The 19,316-nt window shown below is 38.7% G+C and overlaps 1 protein-coding gene across 1 annotated transcript in view; it reads left to right on the top strand.

Moving 5' to 3' along the window:
* The window catches only part of CPXM2 (carboxypeptidase X, M14 family member 2), a gene marked incomplete at both ends in the record, with an annotated part of 69,151 nt that overhangs the window by 19,258 nt on the left and 30,577 nt on the right, over positions 1 to 19,316 (top strand). The window contains 2 exon segments of the mRNA XM_084289724.1: positions 3,956 to 4,065; positions 8,789 to 8,928. Of these exon segments, the coding sequence (XP_084145850.1) occupies positions 3,956 to 4,065; positions 8,789 to 8,928 (250 nt within the window).

Below are 19,316 nucleotides of genomic sequence, written 5' to 3'. Positions count from 1 at the left end.
CTACTCATGACATTAATTTGTGTTTTTAAGAATGTCTGCAAAAAGTTTTACCATAAAGAACAGCTAATGTTGCAGCAGAACAACTATAATTATACTGCACATATAAAGACAAACAAGCTGACTCTGCAGAGTTGTTTGTCTTTTTGTTTGTTTTGTTTTTGATAAGAGTTTTGGTGGAAGATGTTGCATCATTAGGGCATGCAATCATGAGGCTAAAACTACTTTTGAACCTGGGCTAATATCTCTGTACTCTCTGTACAAACTGAGACTGCAACCTGAGTTGGTGCTGGCTGGAGAAGGGAGCTCAGTAGCTCCTTCAGGTAGTCCTCTTGTTATAGGTAAGCCCTAAATTATAACTGTAAGGTTCAGATTCCAAGAGGTGAGGTGGAGTCTGAGGTATTTGTAAAGGGTTTCCCCCTCCTGATTTCAAGGGACAGGTGATGGCTAACTGTCAAACTATGAGAAAAGTCTTTCTGCCCTTAGCTGGGATACAAACTTCCACCTGGCTAGCCCAAGCAAAATTGAAAACCATAGACATGTAGATATAGCCCTTTTTCAAGATGCAAATGTTATTAAATCTGTACTCATGCCCTGTCTCTTTTTAGGTCTTGGAATTAATTAATTTGATCCAGACATCTTGTTAATGATTTTTTTCTAAAGTGAATACCTACTCATGGTTGAAAATTACAAATGAAATCACAGTTGGATACAGGCCAGAAAAAGAGAAATGCCCATACCTCGGATTCTTCCCCAAACCTGCAGTATTAAGGCTTGCTTTTATGTCACTGTAAAACATAAATGTGTTGCTGGAGTTTATTACTAAGTTTTTATGTAAATAATATGTGGATTTAAGTGTCTTCCAAAGCCACAGATAAATTTTCTGTATTTTGTAATAATTCGTTTTCATCAAAATTATCTATACTGCATACCATAGATAGCTCCTGCCAGCTCTTAGAGCCAGTCTTTTTTCCATTGATAACTCCTGTTAAATTGAGCATTTCATAATATTGGCCAGTTAATCTGAGGCATTCACAGACAATACAAATAACACATACTTTAAAAATATAGAGCAGTCAGACGTTTAACTGAGATCCATATGAACATTCTTGATCCATACAAACTATTATTGGGCTTCAGTTTCTCTAGAAATTGAGATAATACACACAAACATATGCAGGCAGGTTTTTTGCAGCCTGTGACTAGCCCGTCCTGGAGTTTAAGAAACATTGCTTGAAATCCACAGGCAATGCCAGAATATTGCAGTTTCGTAATAAATTAGGAACATTTCAGTCTGCTGAATAAAACCAAATCCGGTTCTTTGTACGTACACTGGCAAGTGCACGTCACTCCAGCAACGTCTCAGTGGGCTGGGTAACTTCATCCAGCTCTGGCAGGCAGCTGCCAGGCTCAAAAATAACAAGTTTCCTATGGTTTTAATGAAAATAGGTCTTTGTATGGAAGACAGCAATTGTGCTAATAGCCCTGCTGAGGAAAACGAGGCTGCAGATTGTGTGGTTATGAGTGATAGGGAGATATTTGATAACAGAACTGGGCTGTGAAACACAATCTGGAAGAGGCCAAGCTTCATTGGATCCTCTGCTGATGGAACTGACTATTTGCTTTGTGGGAAATTTTTGACTATTAACTTCTAGCTGTACCTACATATTGTCCTCCTAGCCTTGAGTTAGGTTTAACTCTATAAACATAGAGTTAAATGATCTTTTATGAACTGAGTATGACAAAGTGTCTTGCTTTTGATACTTCTTCATAGTGGTTCAGTGCCTTTAGAGAGTGTTTGCAGACAAAAAGACACTGAAACAGAAAAGAGTATGTTGGATTACCCCATGAGATTGATTTCCAAATCTGTCTTGAGGACTGAACTTGTTAAAGGGGGGCAAGCAGTTCCCAGCTAAGTACTCTACTGCTGGTGGAGATCTGTCAGAGTTTGAGATTTCTTCCAGTCAGAGCACAATGAAAGATGAAGCACTCTGTAAGGAAATGCAATTAAAACAATCTGCCAATGAAACAAAAATCCTCTGAGCTGCTTTGTCCTCTGGATTTCCTTATAAATCCTGTCTCTTCTCTGTTTTGGATAATTAGATTGAAAGCTCTTCAGAATGAGGAGCTGTCTACATCTTGTCTCTTGTGTAATACTAAGATCACAGTTGGTACTTCAGAAAATACATTAGTACTTAACATTTGTCTTTACTGCCTCTGATAAAGACATAAAACTTTGGCCTTGGATTTCTGTGAGAACTTTTCTAAGGATAAGCAAAGAAGAGCTAGCACAAATAAACAGCATGTAATATTTTTCCTGAGGGATTTTAGGTTGTTATGAGCTGACGAGGAGCATAGGGTATCTCATATATGTTTTGTCAGTTTGTGCGCAGCAATACAAAACTACACGTGAGAGTCAGACACAGTGAAATACTAAGTGTGGCACAGTTTGCTGCTTCTGCCCTACATAGGCTTTCCAATCCCAGTTGGTGCTGACTTTGGGGGTCTCTAAATTGTGCTCTCTTGTACAATTTATATGCTCCCCAAGTGATACTCTGTGGTTTGTTCACCTTCTGTGAAACACTAATAGATTTTCCTTCAAAAATGGCCATTGTATTTCTAGGACTGGGGAATGTGAGGGACTCAAAAACTGGTGGCTGGACTCATCTTAGACCACAAAGTTTTTTATGATAATAATGAAGTAGACTCTTTCCAATGTCTTCTCTGCCAAAGCTAGAGCTCCAGGCTGTAACCTGCTCACGGTTGAAGTAATATCTGCTTTTCATTCTTTAAGACTCTGTGAAATTTGGAGCTTCGAGAGATGTCCCCTTGTTTCAGATTTGCCCTCTTTGTGCTTTTTGTGCTTTAACCTGGCAGGCAGCTAAGACCCACACAGATGCTCATTCACTGCCTCAGCCCACCCAGTGGGATGGGGGAGAGATTTGGGAAAAAAAAAAAAATAGGTAAAACTTGTGGGTTGAGATATAGACAGTTTAATAGAGCAGAAAGGAAAGGGGAAATAATAATAGTAATTATGATAAAGAAGTATACAAAACAAGTGATGCACAGGGCAACAGCTCACCACCCATGGACTGATGTCCATCCCATTCCCAAGCAGCAGCCCCCACCCCAATCAATTTTCCCATATTTATTGTTCAGCATGTCACCACGTGTTATCAGATGTCAGCCTGGGCCAGCTGTCCTGGCTGTGTCCCCTCCCAGTTCCTGGTGGACCCCCAGTCCCCTCACTGGCAAGGCAGCAGAAGCAGAGAAGTCCTTGGCGTTGTGCAAGCACTGATCTGCAACTACAACACTGGTGTATTATCAGCATTACTCTCATCCTAAATCCGAAACACAGCACCATGCCAGCTACTAGGAGGAAGATTAACTCTATCCCAGCTGAAACCTGGACAGTGCTCAGTTATTACCTCTGCAGAGTTCAGCAATCCAGCCTCCCAGCCCTCTGTAACAGATGCTATTGTGCAATGTGAGTGACTGTGACTGAAGTTTCCAGAATAGATTTTAATTAGAACCAGAACTTCATACAGTAGCTTGGAACGAGTACAGGGGGAAAATCAAAACAAGAGATGAAAAAGAAAATGCCAAAAGACAGAAAAATAAAAGGCCATTTTACTGGCATTTTATACTGAGAGGCACTTGACAGGAAATACGCTGCATATCTGTGAAAAACAAAAGCATATAGCAAGCAATAATAACTTTTTAAGAACCAAAAAAAGCCAGATCCTCAACTGGTGTAAATCAGCATTGCTTCATTGATTTCTTAAGAGCTGCTATTTCTCATCAACTTCACTGGTGCTGTGCTTGTTTACACCAGCTGAGAGCCCTGGCCAGCTTGGCACAAGTGAAATCAAGAAACTTGTAATACTTCTATGGTTTGCTTTTTTTTTATTATTAAAAAAAAAAAATAATAATTTTTTATAAATCTTTTGTTTTGTAGATTGTCCTCCACTTGGTTTAGAGACATTAAAAATTACTGACTTCCAGCTCCATGCCTCTACAGCAAAGCGATATGGCCTTGGGGCCCACAGAGGAAGGCTTAATATTCAGGTAACATCAATTTTGCTCCTAAGTGGGAGAACGGCTTCAGGTTGTACGGCTGTATAAAGCGAGCCAATGGATGGTTATTGGTTCTGACTTCTTTGTCAGCTCATGTAATTCAAATGAAGGGGAAATGCTAGAATTAGAGCAGTGAATAAGGTTGATGGATAACCCTTAAAGTTGTGGGGCTTGTTTCCTGGGTTACAAAATGCTCCAAACTTTGTGTGGTGAGGGTACAAATCCACACAGACCTCAATGTGTAAGCAGAGGTGGCAGCACCCCAGAGTTGCTCCCCTCCCAGCTGTAGAAAATCACCGCAGGTCCTCAGCAATACACCTATAAGGAAGCTCCCAGAGCAAGCTACATTTTATTATTTTTTTCTTTTTTTGTCATTTGCCTGTAGTTAATGACAGCAGTTAATTGAAAGTGTGTAGTTCTAAGTGAAGCACTTGCCCTGAGGCAGCTTTTCTAAAGCAATGATTATGCTGCAAAAAATTCTGCAATTCATAAGCTACTAGCTTCAGAATTGTTTAGCTGCTTTTATTTAACATTAGAGATGTGCTTAGGTGCTTTGTAGGACCAAATTCTGTTTTCCTACTTCTTGTGTTTATGTTTTCAACTTCAGGAGTGCTACTTTCTGAATTACAATATTTTCCGATGTAAAAAGTGTGCTTTTGCATGAGAAAGCACAACATTTAAAGCTCAAACTCATAAAGAGGATACTATCACCAAGTCAGCAATAAAAATGCCTAAAGATTATTTCACTTATTAGTTATTTTTTATTAGTAGACCCCTCAGTAGATTTTTTTCTCTAGCTAAAGGGAGCTGTCTGCTAATGAAGTAAGACTAAGACTGGGAAGGATGGGCTCTAATCAACGGTGTAATTTCACCTGCTGCCCACTGCAGGGTAATGGTGGGCAGCTGCTGGGAGGTGGCACCACTCTTGGATAAAATTCCCCTCTGCAACAGCCTTCCTTTCCTTCAGCTCCTTGTAGTGCTTCTGCAGAAATCTCTCTGTGAATTTCTCTAGGGGAAGAATGTTTCCTTCCCTTCCCTTGTGTGTTTTAATGGGTTAATTTTTGTCAGCATGCTTAGTAAAGCAGTTTGCAACCACAGAAGCAGTAAAGGCAGCTCAAGGTGAGAGGTATGGGCCTGTGGGCAGTGTGGAGCTGAGAAGGAGCTCTTCCTTTCCAAGCCAGCGTGCAGGTATGGCAGGATGGGTATGTGCAAAGTCTCACTTGCAGGCTTTGGGTTGAATTCCTGTTGAGAGATGAGTGGGGTATTTTGTTTCTTCACTTCATATTTAATGTAAATAAGGGGGAAAAAAAAAAGGAAGAAAGACACTAATGAATTCAAAAATATATATATACATAATATGATATTCGGATTGATCCTATAGGAATGCTTAATTACTTTATTATAGTGTCCACATGGTGATATAAAATCAGTAATATATATCAAGGACTGTGATCCAAATTTGCATCGTTAATTCTTTGTTGGGTGTGGTTTCTCATTTTCCATGCTGACACTAAAGTCCAGTTTATTTAAATACAAGAACATCTATACTAGCTCAGACTGGGAGCCCAGTGTCCTGTTGTCATCAATAACACCACCTAAAAGAAAACAGAGGAGAGCATTTTACCTCTGAGTAATGTTCTTCCTACTGCCCAGAGCCTCCAGTGGGAGCTGAAGGAACAGTCGGTTCTTCCTTCCCAAAACTATGAGATGCTTGGCTCAGGCTGGGTTTCATTCTTTTGGCGTCCTGTCTTCCAGGATCTTGTGGCTGTACTTGTCTCCTCCTACATTCACCTACTGCTTAGAACAATGCTTCTGCCTGTTCTGTGACAGAGGTTTCTTTTTCCTTTATTGTGCAGAAAAAGGCCTCCACCTCTGTACTGCTACAGCTCTGTGTCCTCCCTGCAGAGCCTTGGGTTAAAGGACCTTCAGTCTAGTGCCAGTTTAAATACGGTTTTTACTATTTGTTTTTTGGTCTGAGATTTTTATTTAGAAAGATCGCGGGGGTATTTTTGTGTTTTGTTTCTTTGTGTGTGGTGTTTGTTTGTTTCCATTAGCTTCTTCACTCTCCTGTTTATGACGAAGCATTAAAAATGCATAGCTTTTTTTTTTTTTTTTAAGTTGTCATAAGTTGAATTCATTCACTTTGTTAATTTAATGCATGAGTTATAAATTCAAGTAAACATCTCACTGAGACAAGGTAGCTTGATCTATATGCTTTGATTAATATTTGATGATAATTGTTCTCATCTTTCAGGAATGAAAGGTTTCCAATTAAATTTAACAGCAATTTAAACTAAATATTTGATTGCTATGAAAACCTTATAACCTCAAAAATATTTTGAAGTGTTTATAGGACAAATTCAAATTTTCCTTCCCCTTGAGGGGAAGAAAAAAAGAAATACAATTCTAAAAGAAACCTTAACACAAATTCCTTAGGATTATTTCCCTTTGGAAATATATTTGGAAATATACTTACTATTGATTAAATCCTATTTCAAGTATTACTTAGTGATAGATACGCAAAGACACCTGCTTCTTTTTAACCTAGTAAAAATATTTATTTTTTTAGCTTTGGAGAAGCTAGCATTAGGAAACAAGTGCAGGAAGGAAAAGCAACAGTGTTTATTCATTTATTTTATTATTATTTTTTTTAATTCTTAATATTTGCCCCCAATTTAAGGTAGGGCTTCTTAAGATGTGCATAATTGTAAATCAAATCTGGAGAGTCTAAAGGCTATGTTTACAACTTAAGTATGTGAGTAGCTTTTGATTAAGTCCAGTTGAAAGAGTAAAGACATGAATATGTAATTTAGTGTTTCAATTTAGTGTTTCTTGTTGCTGTGATGTTCTTGTTTTTTTTTTTTTGTTTTTTTTTTTTTTTGTTTGTTTGTTTATTTTGGCTTGTTTGCTTTGTAAATAAGCTGTTCTTTCTCCTCTCTTTCCTTCTCTCTGTAATGCAGTGGAGAGGTTTATGCCCTGATGAGCATCATGCTAATTAATGGACAGCAACCTCAATCTGAATGAGGACTGAGATTCCCAGCTGAAGCACTGGGAGATATGGGCTTTTGTTCTGCAGAAATTAGTGGAACTTCATCAGGGATTAGCATGATGCTGGTTCAAGGTGCTCTGCAGGATTTTAATGCTTCCTGGCAAGTGTTGGTCTTAAACCCTAAGGCTACATCAAATTCCATCTTACTTTAAAATGCCTTGAAATATTTTCTTGATAAAGGTTAGAACTAAGGCTGTTACCATATTTATTCTCATTTCCCATTATTCATGTCTCCTTGAAGAGTTTATATTCCACTGTTAATAGTGTTCCTCCCTGTAACTTGCACATTTACTGTGTGTGGAAGTGTGTGCTCACTGTATGTGAGCTTCACATTTAAAATATTGAAATTTGAGTATAAAATCAGGTTGCTTCGTGCAAATTTGGAAAACGCAGGAAAACTAATAAATTTGAAGCTGCCCTATCTCAGGTTTGAATGCTGAGAAAGATTCAGTTCTTAAATTACCTGTTTTGCATTACTTCCTTCAGATGCTACCAGGCTCAGACTAGGGAAAGAAGGGTTGACATCTGCATCCCCTTTTTGCAAATTAGACTACTCCAACACCCATTTAGGTAGAAACTGTATGTAAAAATGGAAATAGACTTGTCAGCTTCTGCCACTGTAAACCAGCTTTGAATGTAATTGAATTAGCCATATAAAATAGCTGTACAACAGAGCTTAAAAGTGTCTATAAAAATTTACAAAGTTTTCCATTTTCTTCATTTCTCTTTGGGAAATATTTAAGTATATCCTTTCTTGGAGTTACATGGATGGCAATGATAAATCCATGTTAAACACAGATGATATAACAAAAATAAGTGTAGTCTCTGAGAACCATATGGAGAAGCTTCTGTGCTTTCTCTGACAGTAACCAGCTTAGTGCAGAACATTTCCTGGCCTTTAGCAACAAGATAAATATCTGAAAACCTCAGATGACGTGTTTCTTTGAGTTTTATTTCTTGTGTGTTTAGAATACACAAAATATCTTTCAGCTATTTCTTCTATGAAAATGTTGAGAAGGGGTGTGTTTGAGGGGTGTGTTTATTGCCAGTAGAAATTGGTATGCAAGTTGGAGTACAGCAGGGAAGTGGGTATTCCTGAATCCTTAACCTTTAACATTAATTTGCTGTAAGGCCTGAAAAATCTCTGATGAAAAATGAAATAATTCTTGGAATGATAACTGGTGGAAAACAGTATTACAGTTTTCATATGCCCTGCACACTCCATTGCTGCTTCTGTGGAACAAAGAGGTTGCTCCTTCACTCACCACTATTGAAATGGAGTGGAGTTTTTTTTTTTGTTGTTGTTTTTTCAGAATTTCATAACTCTGAAGACCATGTGGATAATTCCTTCTGGATAAAGGATCTATTATGTCACAGGCACAGACAGGTGGACTGAAGTTCTGTTTGTGCTTTATAAGTTAAATTTATATTTAATGGTTCTTAGTTTTTGAAGGGACTTGCAAAATTCTTTCTCCCTGCCTTTGAGTAAGAAAATATTTTGGTCTCTCCATGTAGCTGTGGAGAACGACAGTCTCAGGGGTCTTAAAATGGAGCCAAAGGAGAAAATGAAATGAATGATGACTTCATGTTTTCTTTTCTTTTTCACGTGAAAGACCTTTCGTTTCTTGGTTCTGATTTATGAAGACAGTTTTGCCTTCTTTTCAGGCAGGTGTTAACGAAAATGATTTTTATGATGGTGCTTGGTGTGCAGGAAGAAATGACCCGTTTCAGTGGATTGAAGTAGATGCTCGAAGGCTAACAAAATTCACTGGAGTCATCACACAAGGAAGAAATTCTCTCTGGTCGTAAGTACATTCTGGTTTTTCTCACTGAGATCTGAGCTTCCAAACCAAGGAGTTGAGTTCTTAAGAAAAAGAATGAGTGAAGATGATGTATGAAGTCGAGTACTGAATAGAGGAACAGTAAAAGGCAATGTGTTTATGTATGGCATAAAACAAATTTAAAGGTCTATAGTCATTATTCACATCTGGCGAAGGAAGCAACATAATTCCCTCCAGTTATATGCCTTTATGCTTACGTTATTGAATTTGCTTGTGTTTACCTTTCTAGTTCTTCATCAGTATTTAGCTTGATCAGTTTATCATGCTAAGGAATAAATGGTGCAACTCTAAAACATGACTCTTAAATGAACAGTTAAAACAATTATCTATATCCCACATTTTTGCTCTAAGGAGGAATTATATTATAACCAAAACCCACACAATGTGGTGATGAGTACTGCAGTATTTTTGTAGCAATCATGCAGGGCTGAGTTTATGGATGGTCAGATGACTCCATGCAATTTGAGCCTGCTTGCTAAGAAGGCTTTAGGAAAGAGTGCTTGCCATGAGTATGTCAGCTGTCTTGTTCCCTTGTTGCAAGGAGGAATGCAGCTACCTGTAGCCTGGTCTTACACATTTGGTCCCATAATGTTGTCCATTTCCAATGCTGAAAACATTTATGAGCTTTCTGGCTGTTTCTCCTGTTATGTACTGAATATATTGCACAAGGAAAAAACTGTTTAGCTCAGAGCTGTGTGCAGTCCGTTGTGATCTGCTTCTGAGTATAGGCACCCAGGTCACTCTATAATATAACGAATGTGAATGAGGTGAAAATTATTCTTGGCATTGGAATATAGCAATCAGCTTGCATACACAGGAACTGAAGGTGAAGGCTTATTTTCTTCAATTCAGTTTCAATTAACTTCTTGTTTGGTTTAACAACATTATGTGAGTAAATAACCCTGCTCATGCTGCAAGATCTTTTTGACTAAGTATGCAAGAGATGCATTGCATTAGTCCGGTTCTGGTCAACTCTCACATTAAGAAAATTGGTGTGCTATATAATGAAAGGCAAAAAAAAAACAAAAATCACTTTAGTTAAGAAATATGCATTTTTTTTCTTCTGCAGTTTAATCTTCTGGTTTTGTTTCTTTTAGCACTGGTGTGGGAGCCTTTTTGGCAATAGGGTTTCTATATTTATTCCACATTGTTCTGTGTTAAATAATTACTGTAGAAGAGTCTTATTCTTTTCGATATTCATACTCTTGACATTGCTGTTCCCATCAACGCCACTGTTGCACTGCTTCATCGTATTGTATTGCTATTTTCAGTTCAGCTGTATTGTCAGTTTACAGCTGGACTTGATGCTCTATTTATAGTTGTTATTCACTGCCTATCTGTTTTTGTTTGGGAGGGAAGTGGTGTGGTTTTTTTTGTTTGTTTGTTTTTTTTTTTTTTTTTTTTTCCTTCTTGCTTTCATCCTCTCCTTCATGAAGATTTGGAGGGCAGGAGGAGAGGTGTTGGTGCTGGGATACCAGGTCCAGGCTCCTCCTGGGTTGTTACTCAGGTCACAGTGAAAAAAGTGCACTTCTACCTTGTAGGAGCAAGGCTTCCTGGAAAACAGGGCTTCTCTTGTCAGGATCTGATGGCCTCCATCTAACTTGGTTTCTGTTGGTGTAGCCTTGGCTGTGGGAGCGGCCTCCCTGGAGTCCAACTCATGTTCTCTTTCCTTTTGCTAGATAAAACATATGAAACCAGTTTAGTTTATGTATGTATGTTCTTTATGTGTATAAGACCTTAGATTTTAAAAATAACTTGTATAACAAGGCATAACAGTATAACTTCCTTCCTCAACTCCTCCAGCAGTCAAGGAACTGAGTAGAAAGAAAAAAACATGAAGTCCTTCCTGGTTTGGGCAGAAGTTGAACAAAGAAACTGGATGTCAGTAGAGACCGTAGAGAGCATAGAGCAGAGCTCATCTTAGAGAGGAGTTCAGGGGCATTGCTGAAAGTTTTGGTACCTGTGACTTTTGGGGTGTACGCTGTGAATTTCTTTTGTAAGCCAGCTGAGTAGAAGCAGGCTGGTGGGTCTTCTACTGATGTAGGCAAGATCTTTTGTGGCTGTTCTGCTACAGTGGGCGCTAGATATGAAGGAGATTCATTATCTTCTTTCTCTTACGTTTAGCTACTGGCTGTGATGGTATCAAAAAAGAGTATTTATGATAGAGTACAAAAAGATTCCATTATGTTGCCTGAGGCACCTTCCCAACTTCATGAAGTTACATGAAAGGAATATAGCGCATTTGTAGCTAATAGAAACATATATTGGAAAATAAGCTTATTTCAGGTAGAAGAGCTAGAAAAAAGCCCTCTCTTCTGTGTTGTATTACAAACAAAAGCCTGCCAAGCTTGGGAGCCAAGGTAAGATTTTATTTAAGCCTTGGAGACTTTCCCAGCATTATATAAAAGTCAAGGCACTGGGGTACGTCTTAGGTTCACCAATGCTATTATGTGATAAAGAATCAGAAAAGCAATTTTTCTCTCTTCATATTGAACAAGGAAACTTTAACAAAACGGAAAATTTTACTTAAAATTCTCTCTGAGCTTCCGCCTAGATCAGATTCATACCTTTCCTGGTCCCTTTAGCTTCCTGCTGCTGACTTAATGAGGACATGTAAAATGACAAGGAAGGACAGCTGAGGACACCCAGCTGAATGCTGCAGCAAGTGACTGCTTTTCATTGTAAGGCTGTACAGGCAGTACCATTGTAGTTACTAGGAGTATGGCCTTTGATTCTGCTGCTGTTTCTGATGCTGTAGCCAAAGTTAGTGTACTGGTGATGGGAACAACCCTCTACTTTTATATAAGCTCTGGCAACTGCTGTCAGGCTTTACTTCTTGCCCACTCCACCAGAAGAGCGATGGTTTCTTTGCATCAGCCTTGCTTCTTGGTTTTAAAACTTCAGAGGGTATTGATGAAATAAAGGTTATACCTGATACAATGCAAAGAACACAAAAATGCATGGGGTTGTCACTATTTCTATGCAGGCAGGAACTGCTTCACCTCAGTTCTGTGATTCTGTGAGTTGTTTCTCTCTCAGTCTCACTTGGACAGTTGTTTTTTATTGTCCACATTCCCCTGTGGGCTGTGGCTCTGCTTACTTTCCCAGGGCTCCTGGGCCTGGGCTTGAGACATGAGAGCCTTGAGGAGAAAGAGGCCAAGGTGTGGAAACAGCTCTTGAAAGCACATGTGACCTGACTAGAGAAAGAAGGAAACCATGCTTGGTTAGTAATGAATATTTGAATTGTTTAATCACTTCCTTTATAGAGAAAAACACTTCTTGAAGTCAAATGTTGTACTTGAACTGTGTGGCTGCAAATTCCGTGACAGTAACTTGGAAACAAATCTTTCTGCTTTTCTCTTTCCCTCCTGTAATGAGCAGAAATAGCCTTTGAATGAAAACTGAATTTGAGGAGTCTTTCCTTTTACCAGTCAAAGCAACCATGTGGACTCGATAGCTAGAGCTATTCAGGCACCTCAGTCATTCTTGAGAGACCCAAAATGGTGAAGCACAATTTTAATGTTGTAAATAGCAAACACTGGCTAGACTGTCCAGATCTGCAGATGTTGTATTTCTGAGGTAATGGGGAACAGCTACAAGAAACAGGGCTCCTTTCTGACTTCATCCTGATGACATCTGAAACTAACTAATGTGGTCCAGTATAAATAAGATCTAACACCTTGAAACTGAGCAGAACATCAGTTCCTTCCTATGAACTGAGTATATTTGGAATTCAGTCTCTTGGCCATTACCATGCTGTTTCACTATGACTATCCCATAGTCAATAAACGGATGTTATTGATATCTCTATGCAGAACAGTTTTGTTTGCCTTCAGAGAAGTTGTGTGAGTGATGAAATGCCTGGGATGTCCTCCTCTTAGAGACTGACAATGCCAGCAGAAAAGATTGACCTGGGCTACCAGAGGATTTACGGCTGAATATTTTGGGGATAAATATAGCGTATAATTCTCCAGTTCTGCCAATACATCTTTGACTTTAATGAACTGTGTATCTTTAAACAACTGTTCAAGGCTGAGTGGGACACTGGAACCATCACTGTGGAATTGTGCCATGTTTAAAACAATGATGTGATAGTTTAAAATATGTACTCTTTTGACAAAGGGAAAGAAAATATTAATCGCTCTTAGCAGTTTGGCAAGAATCTAAAAAACATAGGAAACATGTTTCCCACAACCCAAACAATCTTGATAACTCAACACCATCTCTTGTATCAAGAAAAAAAACATATGTCTAAATAGACTCAATGTGTACTTTTAATAGAATGCTTCAGACTTTCAATGCAGAGGATGTTTGGATATTAGAGAAGTTGATGCAATATTTCAGTTATCAAGTCGTATCTGTGATGGTGCATTTATTAAAATTAATCTTTCAAACACGTTAAGTTAAGCACTAAGCACTACATGTCATGAAATACAATGACAATGTGAAAGATTATGGGTGAAATAATAAGTAAAATGATCAAGTTCTAAAGAATTTCTGGAATTTTGCAGGTGAAATTCAAAATACTTTTTTTCCAAAAAAGCTCAAGAACTTGACCCTTATGAAAATATTGGAAGTGTTTTGAAAAACAACAATAGCAATCTTTTTTTTTTTTTTAAATTTAAGGAAACAAACGGGGATGTGAGACTGGGATGATTCCTACTTTACATACCTTATCTGATATCTCTCCTGAAGACCTGGCATGCCATCCCATTGCTCCTGTAAAACATGATAGACTCACAGACATGAATCTCATCTTATAAATAGATTTAAACCTCAGACTGTGGACCTCATCCATTATATAATTTCTTCAGGGCAAGATGTAGTCCTTATTAGTTTTATATCTTTACATACAATTTTTCAGTAGAACAAGGAAGCCACTTAAATGGACAACTTTCTTTCCAACACTTCCTGAACCACACTTGACAATATCATAACTTCTGTTTAACCACCCTGGCTAGATTTTTAGAGTTGTCTTTTGGCTGACGTATCCTGGTCTGAACATTGGATCATAGCTCTGACCCACCTCTAGACTGCCCACTATTTGTTCACTGCTATTGGAGCTATGCTTTAATTAGAACGTATTGTAGACACCATTACACTAACCCTACTGAGCCATTTGTTATCCTTGTGATACAGTATAGGGATAGCAAATATCCAGCAGAACTGATTTTTATTTTGATCTTTTTGTATCAGATCACTTTCTTGCTAACTACAAATACTTTATCTTTTGATAAGGGAAAAACTTTGCAGTTTCCTATAGCATGTTCTCAGGCTTCTCTGCATGGAATGCAATCCACTGTGATCCCCAGTATCTCTTCTAACAAATTGTCCCTAGGGAAGAGTAGGTCTGTAGCAAACAGTATTTTCTAGATATGTACTTGAGGATAAACTCAGGTCAGTACAGTTTACTTCTAATTTAGGTGGTACACCGTTCTGCTTTTTTTTTTTTTTTAATAACAAGCTAAATGTGCTGTCCCACTTTCTAACTTCTGTATTCACTGACATTTCCTCAAGAACTGAGATTTACTTTTATAGGCAGTCATTATGAGAGGGTTTCAAGTTAATAAACTTCCTTGCTTGCAGGAAGGTAGAATTTCTTGCTTCATTCCCAGTTCAGCAGCCTGTCATGGTCTTAGAAATAGTAACTTTATCTTCATGAGGAGGAAGTAACATCAGTGTCTTTGGTACTCCAATAATCAGGAATTAAGCAGTGATATCCCAGTGGAGCCACAGTGGCATTTGGGGCAGCATAGTGGATAATCATTGGTATTTGACTTGTTGCTACAGATATCTAAGAAAACAATTTTGCACCGTACATGGGAAGAAGGGACAAAACATGCACAAAAAGGCACAATGCTGCTTTTGAAAGCATCGTGGGATAATTGTAAATACAGCCTAGTTCACAAGAACAACTGCCATGGCTGGCATTGTCTTTCAAAGCAATACGTTGTCACCATGCAGAGGTTGCTAAAACAGACCCTGATTAAAGACTTCAGCAAATTCAGTGAAAGTGTCTCAATGTTTTATCCAAGTCCTGTAATAAAACAAGCAGCTGCTGTGTACTGACATGAACCGTTACAGTGCATTAAATCAGTGTGAGCTGTTATTTGCCCTGACTGGATGAGGACTGCAGAGATTGTTACAGCCTCACTGAAGTCACTCTCACTCAGTGAATTGCTCCAAATCCACTGAAATCATATCAAATATACGATGGGAGTTATGCAACAATCTGGATTCCGTGTGGAAAAAGCTCCCTCAATACGTTGATGTCGCTAGTTACCTACTATACTGGTGTTTATCACTGGCTTTATTAGTAAGCTATATTTTTCAGTAACTCTGGCTTGGTGGAACTATATCTTGGGTTTTGTGTTGTGGTACCCGGGCAGCTTTTAGCATCTTCAGCCTCAAGTGCTCTGTATCTATCTACTTATCTTCACTCCCTTTGCTAGGTTCACCTTGGTCTTTGTGCCCTGTGCATGGTGTGGCATGCAGCCCAGCGCTTCTTATGGATGCTTGCTGCCTGCTCCTGAGGTTCGGGAGCTACTCTGTGACCACCTCTAGTGATCCTGCGTGGGTGGAGTTTTGCAGCAGTGCACCCAGAAATGTGCTTGTGCTTTTGCTACTCTGCTTGACAAGAATGTCAGGACCGCTGACATTTTGCTGTGGGTAGGATTTGTCACGGTGTTCGCGCTCCAGTTAGGACTGTTTTGCTGGGTACTTAGTGACTCATGGTGCAGAGGCTGGGTCACTGCCATCCCCACGAGGAGTGCTCCTGGCTGGTTAGCCACAACTCAGCTCTTGGAAAGGGCAACATTGTGTGGAGAGAACCTACTCTGCAGTGAGGCTGTTAGGGGTGTTCAGAAGGTGGAGGAAAGCTTGTTAACTCCCATGTAAGGAACCAGACCGGGAAACTTTAAATCAAATGAGCTGAAACAGTTAGGAAAAGGATACACCAGATAGGACGCAGGCAACTGCTTAAACCTGTTTATCATTCACAGCTTTGATTTTTATATCTTTGAATGTGAATTATGACTCGTTGCAATGAGTGACCACAGGGGGGTTACTGAAAGGCTGTCTGGCAGCTGCTGCTTTTCCCTCTACCTGAGCATCCTTCCCAAGCTAGTGTCCCTTTTGCACACACACAACTGCACTTGGTTGTGGTATTGTGTGCACTTGGTAGGCACGAGCCCTATCAGCATTGCTTTAAATATGCTCACAGCTGTGCACACAAATGGCAATATTTGCTGGTTACTGTTGGAGCTTTTTATTTTCCATTAATTTAATATTCACGAGCAGGAGACAGTGCATGATGTGGCAGTGGCTGTATAGTTTGGATTTATCTGTAGTATGTAACCAATATGAAAAGGTGTGGTGGGCACAGAAAAGAAAGGGACAATGTGAAATATCACAAAGGAAGGTTTAAAATAAAAAGAAAAACACCTTGATTGTGTTCAGCAGGTATAAAAGATATGAAAGGGGAAGGTCTGATGTAGGAAGGATTTCAAATGCATGCAAGAATTTCAAACCCTTTGCAAGGTTGCCTTGTGAATGGTAGGTGTTAAGACTAACATCTTAGAGGCAGAGGATGTTTTTGACTCTACACAAGAGGCCTGGGACCCTCAGGTTTTGTTACAGTCTGAATATGAAACAACAACAGGAAACTGGATTTTCAAGGAAGGTTAGAAAATCAGAGAAAAAAAAATAATCATAAAAACACAGCAGTAAGTAGCAAACATTGAGTGTGAAATGTTCCCAGTTCCTACTCACTTGAGAAGGGAGCTTTGAACAAATTCATGCTTAATTCATCCACAGCAAGTGAAATTCTGGCCCTGAGCTTTTTTTCACAAGGCCTCTGAAGAGCAGATTTCACAGCAGTATATTCATTTAAGTCAGCTAGAAGCAATTTAAAAAATTAAATATTAAAAGATTTCAATTATTAAAAAAAAACACCCTTGCTTGCTATTCAAGCTCCATCTCTTAAATCATATTTATTTTAATTAGTTTGTAAAACTTGATGGGCTACCTGTGGTTAGCCAGAGCATTTTCTGACTTGGTTTGTTCTGGAAACTGTTGGGCAGTAGGTGATTTAAAATGTTATCTGCATAAATGTTATTAGATTATATTAATGGTTTTATATTTATTTGCAAGAGACTACAGATTGCTTTTTCAAGCAGAAAGTCATTTAATTGCCAGCATGCTGATTCTGTTGCATCGTTAGAGATTAATCTAAAATTTGCCTAACTTTTTTTTTTTTTCCTAGAGATATTTCTGTTTCAACCACTTTGGAATGTCAGTTTATACATTATTGGAGGATACAAATCTGTTTGCTTGCCTGTTTCTATTTTCTATTATTTCTGAGGTTTTATAATGCAGGTAAATCAGGTTATCCTGACAGTAGCAAAAATAATATGGTCAGCTGGAGCCAGGTCCACTGTAGACAGTGCTAGCCTGAACTCTGCCAGTGCTTGCTAGTCTCATCTCCAGCATCTCAGCTGCTGTGGTGTCCAGTTTCTACTGACAGGCACCTGCCAACCTTCCTCATTTGTCTTAAGTCATGGGGCAATTTGGTGATGTGTACAAGCACGCTTGGAGACTGAGATAATTTTACTTGTTCCTTATTCAGCTTCCCATATTTGAGGAGCCTGGCCTTAAAATAGGTCATGTAGCAGATCCTGCTCAAATGAAATAAAACCATATCCAAATAGTCAGAAGTCTCAATTAATGTACTCACCTGCCAGAGGTCAGGCAGCCAAACTGCCTGGCATCTCTTTACTGCTTCTCATTCAGCACTGTCTGTGTGCTATGCTGCATTATGATATCAGTGTTTCTTACATAAAGAAATAAGAGAATTATGTTGAGGAAGGTAAGGCAGAAAGATGTTCTATTGTTGTCTGTCTTGATGTCCTTACCTAAGCTCAGTACCTGCCAAGGCTGTAGGAGATCTGCTCTCAAGCCTCTGCTTCAATTCAGGTTTCACCTCTGTCCATAGGCAAGTTGCTTAAGCTTCCCTCAGCTTGCCTTTTTTGGATGGAAATGGATAAGTTGGACACTTCCATACATCACGGGAAACTGAATTGAAAATGTTTAAATAAGCCTAATCTAAAGACAATTCATCACAGATGAAAATCAACTAATTATAGAGAATAACTTTAAGAATTTCATTACAGTAAGTGAATTGGAATTGTGTTTTGATTTTTATATTTACTTTCTTTGAAACAAGTTGATTAATCTTGGCAAAAGATAAAGAGATTTTTCAAATAGATTTCTTGAAGAGATGAAGCTGGTGTAATTTTTAAAAAGGATTGTTAATGGGAAACACCTGGATCCAAACTATTCCTGTCAAATCTACATCTTGTGATCTTTTTATAGCATAGACGAAATTCTGAGGAAATCATGTAGGTAGCACTTAGGCTCATCTTTGTGCTAGAGTGCGATGAACTCTTAGTACTTGAAAAGATACTGTTAACCTATACCTTCTGTATTGCCTAGCTTCCTACCAAGAAAACCTTGATAATTAATTTGTTCCTTTTTGAATGCTTATGTACGACTCTTCCCTGAGTTCTGTCTCCTTGACTGTGTAACAAATGCCTGTGTATTTTGTCTCAGAGATATAATAGTAATGTCCAGGGAAGTTTTATAGACTGAATTCAGAAGAGCTTCTCTATAGTAAGTGTAGGGACATCCTAAGTACTGTAAAACTTTATACTTTTCTTTCAAGTTTCCTTAGATGGCTTTATTGTTCAGTGCTGATAGGGCCCAAAAAGGATTTCATGTGATGTGCTGCAGAAATTGTCTGCAACTCCAAAACCCAATGAGATGAATCTTTTTGTCACTAACAAAAGAAAGCAGATGACATTCCCCAGTACTACTTCTGGCACAAGGCTTTTCTTTGTGATGGGTTTCCCTGAAAGCTTTACATTTCCGTGTACACATGAACAAACCAGACACCCTGTAAGAATTAAACTCTTCGATTCCAGGAAGCACTGTGCTTGCTGTAAACAGGCTGGCTGTTGATTCGAGCATGTGCAATGCATTGATCCACTCCCTGGAAGTATCAGACTTCCCTTGCTGCACATGGATGGGAATTTATATGGAATTAATATGGAAAACCTGCAGCTTTCAGGAAGATTTAACATGTAAATGTTGCTTGCTGATCTGGATCTGTAGAAGTGCCTGGGGTTTAAAGACACTCAGTTGGGAATGTGATTTCAAGGCAGAAGACAGCTTTTTTTTTTTTTTGAGGGGAGATTGAATTTACAGCAACCTCCTTAATAGTGGCAGAAGCTTTTTATTTCCTTCTTATGACATGTAGGGGGGAAAAAAGGAGGAGGAACTTAGACCCGTAGAGG

Source organism: Netta rufina, assembly GCF_964035555.1.
Source record: "Netta rufina genome assembly, chromosome: 7".
NCBI classification, from domain to species: Eukaryota; Metazoa; Chordata; class Aves; order Anseriformes; family Anatidae; genus Netta; species Netta rufina.
This window is presented reverse-complemented; position numbering and strand designations above follow the sequence as displayed.